The following is a 17,591-nucleotide window of genomic DNA, read 5'->3' as shown; positions in this document are numbered from 1 at the left end:
CATCTCATCAAGGGGGTACATTTGTCGACAGATTCATCTGATACGTAGGTCTATGCGGCGACGAGTTTAAGTCAGGACCTGATGATAATCCTGGGCGTTCAACGTAGACAAATTGGACTTTTGACTCAAAGCTCGCCTTCGATCGAGAAGAAAGAGATCAACTCAGACTGCTCTTGCAAACCACTTGTATAACTACTACTTGTCAGCCATGTGCATGTATGCACGCTAATTGCGATGTTGATAGTTTCTAGCTAGGTTAACAAAATCTACTATAATTAATCTCTATTTTTCACGAGCAATTCTACCGTACTTGAGGAGGTACCATGAGGTACTAAAATTTTATTATAAATTTTGGTACCTCATGGTACCTTACAGTACTTAGGTAACATGAGATACCAAATTTACAATAGAAAAAATGGTACTTCATGGTATCTCCTCAAGTACCGTAAAATTGCTCATTTTTCACACGCACGCACCTGGGGGATGATCAAATGCAGCGTTGATCGATCGATCATCCATCAGCAGCAAAGAGTATTCACTCTCCATTTCTATGCGCTGCTAGGAAGACTCCTTCGAATTTACACTCAAGATTCACGCACGTTTTCACCTGGCAGATGGTCATCGATCGACAATGCCAATGTACGCCAGTACACTGCAATAATCCGAGAAACGTACAGAGATCTTCCGGCTAGCTTCATAAGGTGATGGGTAATCGATCCGGATTCAAGTCTCACTCCTTCTAATTATTTGATATTAGATCATTCCCTCATACATGTATTTACACTGCAATAATCCCTTCAATTTCAAAACTGTGCAGCTGTGCAGACAGCTGCAGCAGCCTGTGGCCATCCGAACCTGTCTCTCAGATCGCTACATTTCTGGAGGGAACGCACGAGACCACACATTGATATATCGCAGCTGCAATAATGCACCAACAAGATCCAATAATGCGTGATAGATCAGGGGTTGGTTCAACAGGACGGAATCATCAACCACATGTGTATAGTAGGAGTATATATGTATATATTTAGGCGTTTAAAATTAGCCATTTAGGCAGAGGAAGAACCGGCCGATCGCGGTCAAGTAGGGGGGACCAACAGCATTAGCAGCATGTGACTGCCGGACTCCGGCGAGCGATCGTTGTGTAATGCTGTATCATGTATGCCTAAACGATGTTGACACGGTTGGATGGACCGGAGAGAAGCTACGGGTAGATGAACAACATGCGAATCGCAGTCAGCAATGACACTGCCCCCAAAATCCAATCATTTGCTGCATGCTCTGCCTAGTTTGAGTCAGCCATGACGTACGCCGCAATGTGTTTCAGCACCTGTGTAACTGTGTTCCCCCAATTGGATTCGTTATTGGTCCATGGGCCTCCAAGTAAGGGTGGGCATTCGGTCTAACCGAAAATTTCGGTCTCGGTCTTCGGTCTTTCGGTCATTTCGGTCTTTGAAAAGTGAAGACCGAATTTCAACACAAAAAATATCAGGACCGATAAATTCGGTCTTGATCTTTTCGGTCTCAGTCTCGGTCCTGACCGAAATTCAGCAACATTTTCATGTATGCAAAGAAATAATGGAAATTTTCAATACAAAAATCACAAAAAAATCGTAAGCACATATGAGTAAAGACTCTTATTAGATTACATGCCTAGAAGAAGTAGGGATGTGAAAATTAAAATTTAATCCTATTGAACTTAGTGGATTGTAGGTTTCATTTAGATATTTTTTTATTAATTCGGTCTTTTTAGTCTATTCGGTTAACCAAGGTGACTAACCGAATTGACCGAACAAAATTCGGTATTTCACTATCTAGGACCGAATTTCTCGATTTCGGTTTTTTCGGTTCGGTCTTTTTCTGCCCACCTCTACCTCCAAGACCGATCCGGAGTTCCGGACCCTAGCAAATTTCTAGTTGATCAAGCCCGGCAGGGCAGCGTCGACTGTCAAGCAGGCTTGCAACATGCCAGCCGGCGCCGACATCAACGCCACCTTCGTATTTTTCACGAACACGCAAAAGAATTGTACGTCAATATATTAAAAAAAAGGATTACACACCGCAATCAGCCAGATTGGCTTATACCATGGAGAAAAAAACTAAAGAAAAAGGAAAAGAGAACGACTGCTAAACACAACTCCAATGTGCCACCTTCGCGTCGTACATGCTGTCCACCCTTCCCCTCGTTGTCCTTCCCACTCCCATTCGTGTCACGTTTTCTCCTCTGCCACACGCCCACACCCCCCTCCCTCTCTCCCATCCCCAAGACACTCTCCTCCTCCTCGTCACATGTCCCCGTCCGTTCCCTCTTCACCAACATCGACATCGACATCGCCGCGGCATTTGCCTGCTACCGCCCCATCGTTGATCACAAGTAGGAGCCTCCTCGCCGGAACACGGCTTGGGGATAGCTCACGGTGGATGGCACCTAGCTCATCGATTTAGGATAGCTCGTCGAGCGACACCGGTGAACGTGAGGTCACGAAGGTCGCCTCCAATCACGAAGTGGGACTGGTCGTGTGCACTCGAAGGAAGCAAATGTATACATTTGTCTCTCAGTGGCCGAAACCCGGGTCAATACTACCTTGTGATCTCTTTTACGTTAGTTTTGCAACATGAGAGATACGTTATACTTGGTTTTGTGGTTGACATTCGCGGTTGGAACTCCATCCTTCGATAAGGGATGTAAAGTGAACTTGTTTCCAATTCGAGGTCCGACGATAGCACCTAAATCTTCTGTAGCCCAGTTAGGCCCACATAATTAGGGGTGACAGCACGTGGTTTCACTCGCGTTGCAATTTGCAAGTCTACGTGGGCTGTGGTTGCCGATTCTGTGTCTCGTTCGCACTATGGGCCACTAGAGTCACCGACCGAGTCACGGCCCAACTTAGCCCAAGGTGGCAACTGGAAACAATTTACACCCTACTACTCGTACAAGAGGAGACAGAACAGCAAACCAGATAAGAACATAGACACTCAGCTCAGCTGGAACAAAGGAACAAGATAAGAACACCAACTGCGCAGCTCTACTGTTCCTATGGTTCTGCTGCCACTTGTCCCTGTCTCCTCTCCTCTCATCCTTTGCCCCCATTCCCCCCGTTCAACCACACTGTCACTTATCTCATTTGTACCTGAATATATCAGTAGTATTGTGTCTACTAGTGACACCATGACTCGTGATCTCTGAATCCTCTCGTTACCAGTATACCCAGCCGAGTCATACCATTACTTGGCTGCTAGATCCAAGTTCCCTTCATCTTCAACAGCACAAATGTTTGATTTTGATTTGCAGCCACACCTTGCAAAGTTTAACACGTCTAAGGTTTTTCAAGTTTGTTCAAATTAGGTATAGCTGTTTTCTTGTAGTGTATCAAATAGGTCCCAAGCATCAATAACTTGAAGAAAATGTGACAATATTTCTTATATAGACTTGTGCAAAGTGCGATAAAATTTTAGAGCACACGAATTTAGGCAAGGGTAACGACTTTTATTGATAAATGATGACAATAAACCGAACCAAACAAACCCCAGGTCCCCAACTCTCTTCGTACCAGACGACACAAACATAACACTGACCTTTCAAAACCGCATGGGCATGTACTAGCATTGTAGCATTGCGCAGGCAGCCGTACGTCGTTGGCCGGAGACCGAGGCATCCCCATCGGAGCACGGCGGCCGCCACTACTAGCTCCCGACGCCGGCAGGACAGCAGAAAAGCTCGCACGCACCCGTCCCCATCCCCACCTGGCGTCTACCCGAATGATGTGCCGTTTTGACCGATGGAGGCAACGTGCGATCGCATGACGTGCCACCAAACTCGCTCACTCTCCCTCGAGTGTTGGCTTGACCTCTCCTGCTCGATCCGTACCTGTACCTGAGCACTTTGGCCCATCGAAAAGCCTATACCACCGTTCTGATGAAACTTATCCATCCGTCCATCGGTTTGGTTTAGGTGATCAGTACTTCACTCCTCTTGCACTTTATCCCGTCTTTAGATGCACTTTGGGCTTGTAAATCAACGTGAAATGATTTGCCTCTATCAAAGATCGCGAATCTAGATTACATAGCAGAGTGCCCTGAAGATAGAAAGAAACGTGCGAGATAGAACGCATATTGTCGCAACTTGGGTAGAGAGAGAGCGGCCCGTTCTTGATGTGAGCCCTTGCTTTGCTGTTGCTGCTGCTGGGGACGGCCGCGCACTCGTCGCCCCCCCGGCCTCTCGTCGCGTCGCGTCGCGTCCAATTACGAGAAGAGAAAAACCCCGAAAATTCTCGGCGTTTCGCACGCACGTCGCGCGGCGCGATGGCTCGGCGAGTGCGCGGGCGCGCGCGCTGGGGCCACGAGGTAGTGAGGGTTTTAGGCCGCGGCGAGCACGTGTTGGCGCCCGGTACGCGCCGTGGCGTGGCGTGGCGTGCGCCAACCTTTACGGCACAGGGAAATGTATATGGGAGGTGTTCCAATGGACCTCCACAATTGTGCCGTCTATCCTGTCCTGGATCAGCTAAAATAATGCGACCGGTAACCTCGCCTGTGTTTGGCCGGGATAGAAATTAAATCATAGAATTAACGATAGATTACATCGAGATCGTGCATTGAACCTAGACAAGTTGTTTTGAGAACTGAACTTAGACAAGTTTACAGGCAAAACTGCACAAGGTGAATACTATGTGATTATGAATTAGGCTGCGTTCGCTTCTCCAACAAGACTTGGATTAAATTTTAGATGCTCATAGCACGTTTTTCAAACTGTTAAACAGTGTGTTTCGTGCGAAAATTTTCTATATGAAAGTTGCTCTAAAATTCCAGATTAATTCATTTTTCAAGTTTGTAACAATTAAAACTCAATTAATCATACGATATTACCACCTCGTTTTACGTAAAACACTTAATTTTCATCTTTATTTTCAGAAGATTTAAACACCACATTAGTATGATGCAGAAAACGACACTGGTTACTGATGGATGGAGTTAATCACAGAAGATCAGGATGGATCGGAGTCAGGGTACACCATTTATTTTCTTTTTCCTCAAAGGTTGGTACGGTGGCGACGACTAACTAATTAATAGCCTATGTTATCCAGATCTTGCAGTAGTACGTACGAGTACTTGTGCTTTGACATGTATCCGACGTGGCTCATGAACCCTACACATGGCCCTGGTCGGTCTCCTCTCTCCTGCTATGCTACGTCCGCGAATACTGCTTTGTTTTTTAGCGCTTGATCGTGGAATAATCACACTTTTTTCCGTAAACTGCATTGCATGCACTTTCACGCTCATCGCCACGTCGACTTTCTCCGCTACAACGTGCAGATTGGACAAAGCTAGCTACTACCACCGTCGCAATGTGCTTTGCTTTAATTCTGCCAGTAGTAATAATAAATTAAGTAAAAGGCAACATAATTTAAGACCTCGTGCCTGCATAAATCTGGATCGATCAAGTCATCAAACGCCACAGATTTAGGATAAAAAGGGACAAACGCACCAAAGCTGCTGTATCAGCACAGGAGAATTCAGCTCCAAGGCAGCAGCACACGTCTGTGACAAAAAACCAAAAAAATAATAATTCCTAGAAGAATTGGTGGACAGGACAGTGACACTTCACTTATGAGCTCATGAATTTAATTAATCACTTAAACCAGCACAAATCACCTTCACTTCACACTATAAAAATGCACCCTCCCAGCGCCTAACTCTTGCATTGCCTTCTCCATTTTTCACCATTTTTAGGTCAGTGTATTGCTTAACTGGCCCCTCGTCGGCACAGTGGTTGGCAGTGCTCTCAGTCTCACCTTCACCTACCATGCGTCACTTGCTGCAGTCGTCGGAGCACCTGACCGCCGCGACGGCGACGGCGGCGGCGTCCGGCGGCCGGGGCGTCCACACGGACACGTTCCTCATCCTCGCCGCCGTGCTCTGCTTCCTGCTCTGCGTCGTCGGGCTGGCGCTGGTGGCGCGGTGCTCGCGGCTGTGCAACCCGTCGTCGTTCGCCGTCGAGGCGGAGGAGGCAATGCCCCCGGCGCCATGCAAGGGGCTCAAGAGGAAGGCGCTGCTGTCGCTGCCGACCGTGTCGTTCGCCGAGGCGGCGGCGGCGGAGGAGGAGGAGGAGCGGCCGGAGTGCGCCATCTGCCTCGCCGAGTTCGCGCGCGGCGACGAGGTCCGCGTGCTCCCGCCGTGCGGCCACGGCTTCCACGCCGCCTGCGTCGACGTCTGGCTCGTGTCCACCTCCACCTGCCCCTCCTGCCGCCGCGCCATCGTCGTCCTCGCGGCGCCGTCGCCTGCAGTCACCGCCGCCGCCACCGACCCCCCGCCGCCGTGCTGCGCCGCCGACGCGGCACAGGCGTCGTCACAGCCACCGCAACCCACCGGCGCCAGCGACCGCGGCGGCTGCCGGACATCGGTGCCGTAGAGCTCCAGCTCTCTCTCGCTCGCGTACGTGCATCATTCGATTGTACATACACACACACCTAGCAAAAACGTGAATAGTAGATACGTGTTCCGAGAGATTTTTTCTTGTACTACGCAGCAATGCAACTGTAGTAGATACATGTGTTCTGTAAATACATGCATGTACACATCTCTGTTAATTAACCATCATTTTCCCTTCTTTTTCGAACGATAATTAACCGTCATTTTCTTCTTCCTTAGTACTGATGCTATAGTACACAGCTAGAGTAGCAATAGTAAAGAGATATGTGACCAGTAAGCTGAGGTTGGGATGGAAAAAAGGAGAAAAAGGCATCAGATGTGTGTCGCTTTTGGTGGTCAAGTGGACGAGTGGAGCGATCATTCATGGCGGCGGGGGGAGGCCGCCGGTCACATCGTGGCCGGCATGGGGGCACTGCCTGCTGCCCGCCGCGCGGGTTGGGTTGGGATATTTTCGCACGCGCAACTGTTTGTTCGTTCGCCCTGATAGTACGGACGTCGTCGTGACCTGGTAAAAATTTGATCTGCCCCATCTGGGGAAAGAATATGCCGACTGCGTACAGCTCACGTACTTTGCCGTACAGTTTAATTGCACCATTGCCAAACAAACTCATCGTCTCTCCTCTCCTCTATACGCATATCGTTCTTCTAGCTATCTCTATAAGGTAGTGGGTTAGATGATCTGGATTGAAAATCTTACCTCTTCTAAAGTTCTATAAGGTAGTGGGTTAGATGTTCTGGATTAGAAGCCTTACCTTTTCTAAAGTTCTAATTATTTGATATTAGATTATTCTCTAATATTTATGTCTTTTTTTACGTATTTCGGATAGAAACCGTGTCATTTATATGTTGATTTTTTTATGCATTCAGGATAGAAACTGTGTTATTTATATGCTGATTATATCTCAATAGATATAATTCAGAAGCTAGAAGCTGAAAAATTCAGAATTTTCAGATTCTCAACAGATGCTTGACTGTTTCTTAACGTCTTGAGATCTCTCGAACAGAACCGAAGCACGAATAAACGAGTACTAAACATGTCCTGGTTCGTTGGTTTGTCATTATGATGGCACAGTGACATGTTGCTACTGAAATCAGGAGGTACGGGCAGGCGTGGCCACCTTTTTTTCATCTTCACTTCGATTGCCACCTTTCTTTTCATCTTTCACTTTGATTGCAGTTCTTTCAAGCTTATCAATCCACGCGGAAGAGAAATTCGGGCTTCACTCTAATCTCCGAATAGACGGCCACGATCAGCCTCATGATTTAAGCAGGAGTGATTAGAGTTTGATGTGAGAGGTTTGATGCCCTTTTTTTGATGTTTGCAGAGAGATGCTTTAGCCGTTCAGCTGTGTTTGGGGTTTAGCTGCTTCTGGCGGCCGGCCGGCAATTCTACTCTTTCCTCTTTCTTCGCCAAACGCGGCCAAAAACCAACAAATGCGTGTGAATCGACGGCCGTGTTGCTTGAAACGTACACTCAACTCCATCTATCTTCAGTTAGATAATAGTAAGTGCCAATGCACAGACTTAGAACTTCCAAAAAACTGCCTTGTTTACACACATATATGCGACAAAATGCAGATATTTTTTGCCCGGTGATCGTCTTCATTCGAGATCACAGACTCACAGTTATCTGTAAAAGTTGGCTACCATTGTAGATTTCTCGCTGTAATTCGTATATACGATCTCAAGTTACTTTCAAGTTTGGCTGAATCCGGAACAGAAGTTCTAGAGCGACTTTGATCATCTTTCAGAATAAGAGGTTTGCTCTGGTCCATCAGATAGTACCTTACGGTACTGGTACCGCACGGTACCGAAATCATCCCTGCCGTTCGCTCGCAAGGGGCATGATGGGAACCTGTGGAAACGCACCGCTCCTGCACCGCATGTACAACCAATCCCCTTGAGCGTTTTCCTTTCTCTCTTCCCCGAAGCGCAGCATCGTGCGGTGCAACTCCGCTGATTCATCCTGTGGAGATGTGCCGTCGCCATCGTTGTTGCCCAGCTCGTCGACGGCGCAGCGGCCGGGGGACGGGGAGAAGAGGAGGCCCCGTCAACCTGTACGCGAAAGGGTCCGGCTTTCCTCGACGCTCTCAAGCCATCTGGTCCTCGGCGCCGCCGCGCTTCTCGTCGTCGACTGTTGAGATTAATCCTTGTGTGCTAGATTAGTGTTTGTTTTATTTGGTTAGTTACACATACATTGTGGGATCATGCATGTTTCGGCCTGATTGGAGGCTATAATTTCCTTTCCTTGTAATCGCATATTTAAGCAATACAAGAGTCGGGAAAAAGCTGCCTAGTTAGCAGCACCAAACAAGATGGTGTTCATTCCTATGTTCGCGGGAGTTTTGTGTGTGTGTTCTTGCCGGCGACGTGAGTTTTGTGTGTGTGTTCACCGTGAGCCCTTCGCCTTGACGGCCTTGCTGTCAGCACCCTTGACGCCGGAGGTGTTCTCAACGGCGGACGCGGCGCCGACTTTTCCAATGGACGCTCCGACATCAGCCGCTGCCGCTTCCGCCTTGGAGACGAGCTCCTCCTTGGCGGCGCCGAGCTTGTCGTTCTCGACGCGGTCATCCGGGGCCGTCAGCTGCACGCTTCTCTTTTCCACGCTGGCGGTCGCCGTGGGGAAAAATTCACCGGTGCGGAGATGGAGATGGAGAGAGAGGCGGCGTCGGACGAAACGATCGAAGTGGATAAGACCGAATCAGCCATGCGAAAATACAAAAATACCCTTCCACCTCCACATCCTAATACAGTGCCATCACAAGGACGAGTTGGTACCTCGCGGTACCCAGCGATGACAGCCGTTGGAACCTATCCACTCAACGGTGACGATTTGGTACCGTTTTAGCCTGCTGTGTGGTAAAAAAACTCTCAGAATAAACTTTGCCTTTGTCAATAGTGTCGGCCGAGCAGCGAAAAAGTAGCAGGAACTCCAGATTTTGTACGTCTCGGCGAGATCGAATCTCTTAAGTTAAAAACCACGTCCCGTTTTCTTGAACGAGTGACTGACACGTCCTTGACGTAGCAACACCTCCGTGAAGACGTCGTTTTTTATGACTCTGCTTTGGGGTGATGTTCTAGGTCCGGCGACGATCACACATAGCAGTGGTCTGTTTTAGTGGCAGATTCTTAAAATTTTGATAGTTTGGGGAAATCTATATAATTCAATTATCATTTGTGTGAGTATTTGCTTTAAAATTTTATGTAAGTACGTTTGCTGCTGTGTTGTTGTTTCATACGCACTATTGGTGGCTAAGAAAAGTACTCCCTCATTCCCAAATTGGTCATCATATAAATTTATACACCAAAATCAAGAATAATTTAAACTACGTCAATCAAGACACCATGCACACATTCTACCACAATGGATGCATCGATTAAAACACCATGCCAATTACATCTTAACATGCACACATTCTCACATGCTGCATTAATTATATTCTAATGAAATCCGTGTCCATGCGGTCATATCATGATCAATTTGAGATATTTTGGGCGTGTTTGGCTGTCGTGTACAGCGTTGCCCTGCAGCCTACACCCAGTCCTCTTGCAGCAGCAACAAGCTGTAACATGGCTGTGAAACAGCGCTGTACAATATAGCCGAACAGGCCCTTTGTATTATATTACGTGAAGATCAATTTAGAAAGTAGGGAGTAATTAGTAAGGTAATTAGGCATTAATTTATTGGTGAATCGTTGCATGCGCTTGGTGGAGCCCAGCTCATTGCTAGCTCATGGTAGTCGGGCCTTAGCTTGGTGTTAGGCCCCGTTCTTAATGACATGTTTTATGTGATTGGTACGTGATTTCTAGATGTGCACTGCGGTATACAAACCAACATCCACAGTCTTTTAGATGATGATAGTATTTCTTGTACAGTAACTTTTTTTCTCCCACTCTTAACAATGTTTTGGACGACATTTTCTTTGGTCATCTCAAAAAAGCAGCGAAAAAGACAGCAACATCTTTATGGGCTTATGGCCCATCACTACGGCCTGGCCCAGCATAGCTCACGATGGAACGAGCGGCCGGCCTGGGCCATCTGCTGTTCATGGCCCAACTAGAGCCCACGAAACGACGGCCCAAGAAAATCTCCTCTCCACGACCACGACACTGACAGGTGGACCACGCTACTAGGGTTTAAGGCAAGCGCTGCCGCGTTGACAAGTCAACGTGGCCCCGAGAGAGAGGGGGAAAGGGGAAGGCCCGGGGCCTCGCTACGTGGTCCATTTCCGGTCCAGTCTCCCACAACGCCGGAATCGAACCTTCTCCTTCCTCTTCTTCTTCTCTCCTCGGCCTCGGCGCGGTTCGGCTTCGTCGTCTTCCCCTTCCCCTCCTTCGCGGGCGGCCGATCCGTCCGTCGGAATGCCGGAAATGGGCGCGCGTGGGGGCGAGGCGGGGGCGGCGAGGGTGGCCAAGGGTGGTGGAGGAGGAGGAACGGGAGGGATGAGGCTGTTCTCGCCCGAGTACTACGCGCTGTGCGCCGGCGGCGGGATGCTGGCGGCGGGCGCCACCCACCTCGCCATCACCCCGCTCGACGTCCTCAAGGTCAACATGCAGGTATGCTATTATTGCAGGAGAGCGGTGTGGCTGTGGTTGCCTGCTTTGCTCGATTGCAGAGGAGCGAGTTCTTTTTTTTTGTGTTGCAATTTAGCACATTCTAGCTAGTGAGTTTAAGGATTAAACTGCAGCTGATATTGTTCATATTAAATTAGCAATGTCAAATGCTCAGTTGTATACCATATCAAATGGAAGGTTTGGAATCTTTCATTTCATATGGTTTGAATACATAATCATTACTAATTCATAAATGATCCACAGGGCACCTTCGGTTTTATAATAGTTACTACTTCCCTTTAATTGTTTTGGCAGGTGAATCCCATGAAGTACAATAGCATATTTTCGGGACTGAACATTCTTGTAAAAGAAGAGGGAGCTTCATCTCTTTGGAGGGGTTGGGCAGGGAAATTCTTTGGCTATGGTTTCCAAGGTGGCTGCAAGTTTGGTCTTTATGAGTATTTCAAGAAGAAGTACTCTGATGTGCTAGTGGACAGAAATAAGAGCACCATTTACTTTCTTAGCAGTGCCTCTGCTCAAATCATAGCTGATGTTGCCCTCTGCCCCTTTGAATCGGTGAAAGTCCGTGTGCAGACACAACCTATGTTTGCAAAAGGCTTGATTGATGGCTTCCCAAGGGTGTATGCCACTGAAGGCTTGTCCGGGTAAGCTTCAAGTAAGATACTACATATTCTTAGCTTTGCTTGTTGGTTGGTGCCCTATTGTATATCTGAGATACCACTGCAATTCCTCTTACCTCTAGCTTATTTGTTTATTGCAGGTTTTACAAGGGCCTTTTACCACTTTGGGGACGGAATCTTCCATGTATGTAGTACCTCCGTCTGTATGATATGCTTGAAATGCTTCTGGATCATTTGTAGTAATGTGCGACATAGTTAAATGAGCTCATTTCGCAACTCTTAAATAATTTTGATTAAGTTATGATCTAAGCGTGTTCTTTTGCGAAAATGTTTTCACTTATGTGGTACAAAAATAGGTACAACTGCACAAGTCACATCGCTGACAACAAAACTCTAGGTGTGAAGTACTTAATTGTAAGGGGCAAGAACTAAGCTGTATCTGTATGCGTAATTCTGATTTGTTATTGTCTTGTGGGGATCATATTTCTTTCTGCTCAGTCAACTCTGAGCTTTTAAATCTGCACATATGGCAACAAGCAACATCTATCTGCCTATTTCAAAAGTTCCTTTTATCCTGTATTTGATGTTCGGAAACATTTGCGCAATTTCGCCTTAAGTGTGTCAGTTCATTAGTGGATCTTTTGGTTTCTAAAGTATAAATGTTTTTTCTGTTCAGGTATATCTTATCACCATTTGTTCTATTCGTGCAGTTTCTATGCTAATGTTTTCAACATTTGAGCATACCGTGGATATCCTATATCGGAATGTCATTCAGAAGAAAAAGGAGGATTGTTCAACAATGCAGCAGCTTGGGGCTACTTGTCTGGCTGGCTACATATCTGGTGCAGTTGGTACTGTTGTTTCCAATCCTGCAGATAACATTGTCTCATCTCTATACAACAAAAAGGCTAAAAATATCATAGATGTAAGGATATGATTTTGTGTCTCCAGCTTATAATAATAATTCAAACTCTCACCATCCCAATGATCTAATATTTGCATCCTACTCTTGCAGGCTGTGAAAAGTATTGGGTTTCGTGGTTTGTTCACAAGAAGCCTACCTGTTCGAATCACTCTTGTTGGGCCTGTCATAACCATGCAATGGTTCTTCTATGATACAATTAAGATATTGACTGGATTGTAAGTATGCAGTGTAATTTCTCAATGATATCCTATTTTGTTTATTTATTTAACAAATATGGTTTAATATCTTAACCAAGCTTATCTGCGGTTCTCCACGCTGGGTTTTCGATTGCATTTATGCTGATATTTTTCTTAGGGTACATCAATCTTTATTGCATAATATGTGACTGTAGAATATTTCTTAATCATCTAGTAGAGAGGAGAACATGCATAGGTAAAATAAAATCATGGATTGGCTATGTATAACCAATACAAAGTGTGTTTGTATGAAGAAGTGATTGTAATGCAATAAGATCATAGGCAAATGTTTTTTTTTTTCACGACATATGAACGTGTCTCCCCATTGTGTTTAGTTATGCATTTGTAGTGGATTTATGGTGACAAAGAAAGCCATGTTCTCTTTCTGCAAGTGGCATTTCAATGCTAATGTCTTCAATGGTGTTTCAAATATACACTGATGCTAAAATTGTTCTGAAGGTGTTATATGTGATGTCCTTTTCCTGTTGACAATCACACAAATTCACTCCTTAAATTTGTCGTTTGTACAACTGATACTTGTGTGGTACTCTCCTGCCCTTTAGGGTGGTGTTCTGATTCTATGGTAGTGTTTTAGCTAATGTCCATTAAAAATTTGACATGGCGCCCTGGCATCTTGTATCGGTGTAGAATCCTGATAGGTTTCTTCTGATGAGTCCCAATCTGTTTATTTCAGGCCAACGAGTGGAGGGCTTCCTCGTGAACTGGAAGAAGTTTAACATATGACCTGACCAGTTTTACAAGCGTTTTTTGTTAGTACATTTTCGTTTAATCACAGAGAAGTATCGGCGCATGATTCTGACCGACTATTGGAAAGACTACAATTGATAGTTTCAGGAAGCAACCAACTGAGCCAAATACACTGCATACTATATGTACGGCATATCTGGCATTATAACTGTATGCCCTACACCTTAAAGCAATCAACATAAGCTCCAGTAGATCAGCACTTCTCAAGGAACACTAGTGTTTGCGGATGTTCTGTAGTAGCTCTATTTTGAAGATTGTTGTATGACAAAATGTGCTCATGTACACACGTGATCCTCCACTGTGCATATTATTGGCAAGGATGAAAGCTAAGATCTTATTTTATCTGTGTTGTTATTGTAGCTAACTTATGAAATGGCCTTGCACAGTAGTTGTGTTCAGCTGCAGTGGCAACAATAGCTTCCATAATCCTTACTCGTATGACTCATAAGTCATAAGTAACCTTGTTCAAAATTTTTGTACATTTTGAACTAAGCTTTGTGAACTTACAGAAACAGTATTATGCCTCTTTCAGTACATGACATGAATACTTACAACACAATAAACAGTGTTGGAATCTAATTCTTAGACACTCACATTTCCTCATTACAATACAATCACAATGCAGGAATCAAGTATAAATTACAATCTTGAGCTTTCAAAATTCAGAAGAATATAGAGAGAACCTGGCTTGAATATGTTCTTTTTTTTTTCAGCATCAGAGAAGCACAGAGGCAGCAATGCAGCATCTACTTGAGAGGGATCTTCACGTCAGGGTTGCGCAACGGCTTGAGCCACATGTCGGCCATCACCCTCGACGACATGCTCCAGAGCACGTCATGGCCGGATTTCCCCGCCGCCGCCGCCGTCCTCCCCTTCCTGCCGGCCTTGCCGAGCCCGTAGGCGACGAGCCAGTGCATCGCCGTCAGCCGCTGCTTCTCGCCGTCCCAGACGTTACGCCGGTCGGCCGACTTCAGCCGGAGGCCGCCGACGTGCATGTTCGCCACCTTGAACTTCGGCTCGTCGTCGTCGTCGTTGCCGGCGATTCTGACGGCCTGGATGATCACGATCGACGGCGCGCCGACCGCCTCGTACCGGCGCAGGGGATCCCTTAGCTGGGCGACGAGCAGCATGGTCACCGTGTCGGCGCCGACGCAGGCGAGCGCCCAATCCTCCGGTGGCACGGCGGCGTCGAGGAGGTGGCCGCCGCCCCGCTTCTCGCTGACCGGTGACACGTCGAACGGCGACTGCTCGTCGGCCATGTCGGCCTGCACCTTGAGCGCCTTGATGGCCATGGCCTCGATCTTCTGCAGCGAGAACGCCAGGATCTCGTCGACGGTCACCGGCGTCTCGTGGGCGTTCCAGATGCTGGTGTCGATCCTCTCCTGCCGCCCGTCGCTCATCGCCGACGACATCGTCCGGAGCAGCGACACGGTCTGCGCCGCGCTGGAGCTCGCGCCGAGCGCCGCGCTCCGCGCGCTGATGATCGCCGTCGCCATGCCCTCGAAGGCGATCTGCTCCGCCGTCTTGCCGACCACCTCGTCCGTCCCGACGAGCGCCGCCAGCTTCTCGAACAGGGCCTCGCAGCCGCCGGCGCACAGCTGCTGGAACAGCTCGGCGCCGCCGCCGGGGAGCCTCTGGTCGCGGAGGATGACCGGCTTGGACAGCTGCATGGCGAGCTTGGGGAGCTCCTTCCTCTCCACGGGGATGTCGAACGGGTTGGTCGCCGCCAGGTAGCCGCCGTCCCTGGTCTGCACGATGGGGCCGAGCCCCTTGCCGAGGTCGGAGATGTAGCACGCCGCCGACGCGTCGGCGGCGCCGCCGGTGTCCCGCTTCGCGCCGGACTTGAGCGATGACACCGACTTGGCGAGGGTGGCCTTGCCGTCTCCTTGCTCCAGCAGCTGCAAGAACTCCCTGGTCACCTCCTCCTCGTCGGTGTCCAGCGCCGCCGCGTCGCCGTCCCGCGTATCCTCCGTCTTGCCGGCGGCCGGCGCGTCGCCGAGCATCATTGACTCGAGAGCCTTGATCTGGTTGGTGATCGCATCCAGCTCGTTGATGCGCCACGCGTGCGCGCTGTCGTGCACCACCTCCTTCACGACCTCGTCGCCGGCGGCCGACGTGGGCGCCTCCTCCGCCGCCGCCTTCTCCTCCTTGGCTTCTTCTTCCGCCGCGCCTTTCGCTTCAACGACGTTCTCTTCTTGCCCTTCCACTCCTTTGTCCACTACGTCGAACTCCGGGAACTCCGAGTCATCGACCTTCTCCTCCGGCTCCGGCGGCTCTGGCTCCTTCTGCTCTTGCTTGGCCTCTGCCAGCGATGGCAAACTGGGCTCGTCGAGCTTGAAGTCGTCAATGCCTCGCAAGTCCGGCGACGGCGAGCCCTTTGTCGGCGTCAGCTTCGGCTCCGACCGCGACACCTTCGGGCTCGTGATGCTGAAGGATAGCTTGCTCTGCTTCCGTGCAAACAAGGAAGAAGACGACGACGACGAGTTAATCTTGGTTGCTGCTCCGGTCTGGTTGAACAGCCCGACGCCGCCGTCGTCCATGATCTGGAACGACAGTTTGACGACGAGCTCGCCGCCCTTCGCCTTCCCGGCGAGCGGCAACGCCATGTCCCATTGCCGGACACGCTCCCCTTGCTGGCTCTTGTCCGTGGACTCCTTCACGAGGAGGCTCAGGTCGACGGCGCTCCGGCCAAAGTCGAGCTCGGGGGCTTCCACGGCCACCGCCGACAGGAGGAACGGCCGGGGCTCGAACCTGAGCGGCTTGCCGGTGCCGGCGCCGCCGCTGCAGTAGAGGTGGCAGCGCACGAAGAGCGTCTCCTCGAAGTCGGCGGCGCCCTGCTGCACGCGCGACGGCATGGTCTGCATGGCGCCGTCGCGCGTCTCCTTCTTGCGCACGGCGACGGCGAGGCGCAGCCCGTTCATGGACGGCGGCAGGCCCTGCGCCGCCACCACCTCGACGGAGAAGAGGCAGCCGAGCCGGTTCATGCCGATGTGCGACAGCGCGCGGATCGGCTTCCAGCCCCATATCCCCTTCTTCTCTCCCGCCACCGCCGCCGCCTCGCCGCCCGGGGTCGTCACCGCCGCGAAGCTCTGGCTCTTGGACGGCGCGCGGCGTGCCCCCTTGTCGCCATCGTCGTCGCCGTCGTCGTCGTCGTCGTCGACGACGATCACGTTCTTGTCCTGCTTAGGCCTCGAGCGGAACGGCGACAGGGACAGCCGCCGCGACCGCGGGCGCGACTCGGCCCGGACGACATCGGCGCCGCCGCCATTGACCTCGGAGGCCGAGCGAGGCAGCGCGAGCGACGCGGTCCGGCGGTTGGTGTGCGCCTGGTACAGCGTGTGGCTGAGCGCGTCGAGCTCCTGGAGGATCTGGTTACTGCTCTTGCCGTCGTCCGCCATGGCTGCTTCTGCTGCTGCTCCGACCTCGCCGGCAACGACTCACCACTACAATTACTAGTACTAGTAGCTAGCAAGCTAAAGAAAGAAGCAGATAAGAGGAGGAGGTGGCGAGGGCGAAGTGTATGGCGAGGGAAGGGAGCCCGCTGATGGCGCCATGTCGCCATGAATGGCGACAGTTTTGGCGGGATTTGGATTGAGGAGGGGAGGAGACGAACGATTTGTGAGGTTTCTCTCTTCTTGAATTCTGTGGTGTTCTTGCGGCCGTTGGTTTGGCGCCAAGAAGGCCTTCTCCAGCTGCTCTCTTGAACTCTTGGTATGGATTAATCCAAACGGATAGTTGGATTTTCTATGTTGCATTACAGCGAGCAAATATTTCAGAAATAATTAGTGGCTGTTATGTAACAATCGACGTGGCTCGCCAGATGAACAATATGCAGCAGGAGCAAGACAAAATAATCATGTCATCCAGTGACAAGTTATCAGACTCCAATCAACATCATACACAAAATTGATGCATTTCCAGATAAAAATGTTGTGGTTGCTAGCTACAAACAGCTGCATTCTGCAGGCGCAACTTTGAGAATCGAAACTGAAAAATAACAAACTGAAGACTCAAGAATTGATGTACAAAATGGCCACCACA

The 17,591-nt window shown here is 49.3% G+C and overlaps 3 protein-coding genes across 3 annotated transcripts; 2 read left to right on the top strand and 1 right to left on the bottom strand.

Annotated features, from left to right (window-relative positions):
• Window positions 1–5,643: 5,643 nt before the first annotated feature.
• On the top strand, window positions 5,644–6,613 carry LOC127784943 (probable E3 ubiquitin-protein ligase ATL44). The gene has a single exon (XM_052312371.1). The coding sequence runs from the start codon at window positions 5,801–5,803 to the stop codon at window positions 6,404–6,406; it is 606 nt and encodes a 201-aa protein (XP_052168331.1). The 5' UTR covers window positions 5,644–5,800; the 3' UTR covers window positions 6,407–6,613.
• A 4,031-nt stretch (window positions 6,614–10,644) lies between these two features.
• LOC127784564 (mitochondrial phosphate carrier protein 1, mitochondrial) lies at window positions 10,645–13,892 on the top strand. The gene is made up of 6 exons (XM_052311892.1): window positions 10,645–10,983; window positions 11,296–11,645; window positions 11,762–11,805; window positions 12,332–12,546; window positions 12,637–12,761; window positions 13,477–13,892. Exons 1-6 carry the CDS (start codon window positions 10,789–10,791, stop codon window positions 13,517–13,519), a joined length of 972 nt encoding a protein of 323 aa, XP_052167852.1. The 5' UTR covers window positions 10,645–10,788; the 3' UTR covers window positions 13,520–13,892.
• Window positions 13,893–14,002: 110 nt separating this feature from the next.
• On the bottom strand, window positions 14,003–17,070 carry LOC127784563 (protein PLASTID MOVEMENT IMPAIRED 1). Its single transcript, XM_052311891.1, has one exon. The coding sequence runs from the start codon at window positions 16,946–16,948 to the stop codon at window positions 14,297–14,299; it is 2,652 nt and encodes an 883-aa protein (XP_052167851.1). The 5' UTR covers window positions 16,949–17,070; the 3' UTR covers window positions 14,003–14,296.
• Between the last annotated feature and the right edge of the window lie 521 nt (window positions 17,071–17,591).

Source organism: Oryza glaberrima, chromosome 9, assembly GCF_000147395.1.
Source record: "Oryza glaberrima chromosome 9, OglaRS2, whole genome shotgun sequence".
Classification (NCBI taxonomy): Eukaryota; Viridiplantae; Streptophyta; class Magnoliopsida; order Poales; family Poaceae; genus Oryza; species Oryza glaberrima.
The sequence above is the reverse complement of the archived record's forward strand: the minus strand, read 5'-3'. Positions and strand labels throughout refer to the sequence as shown.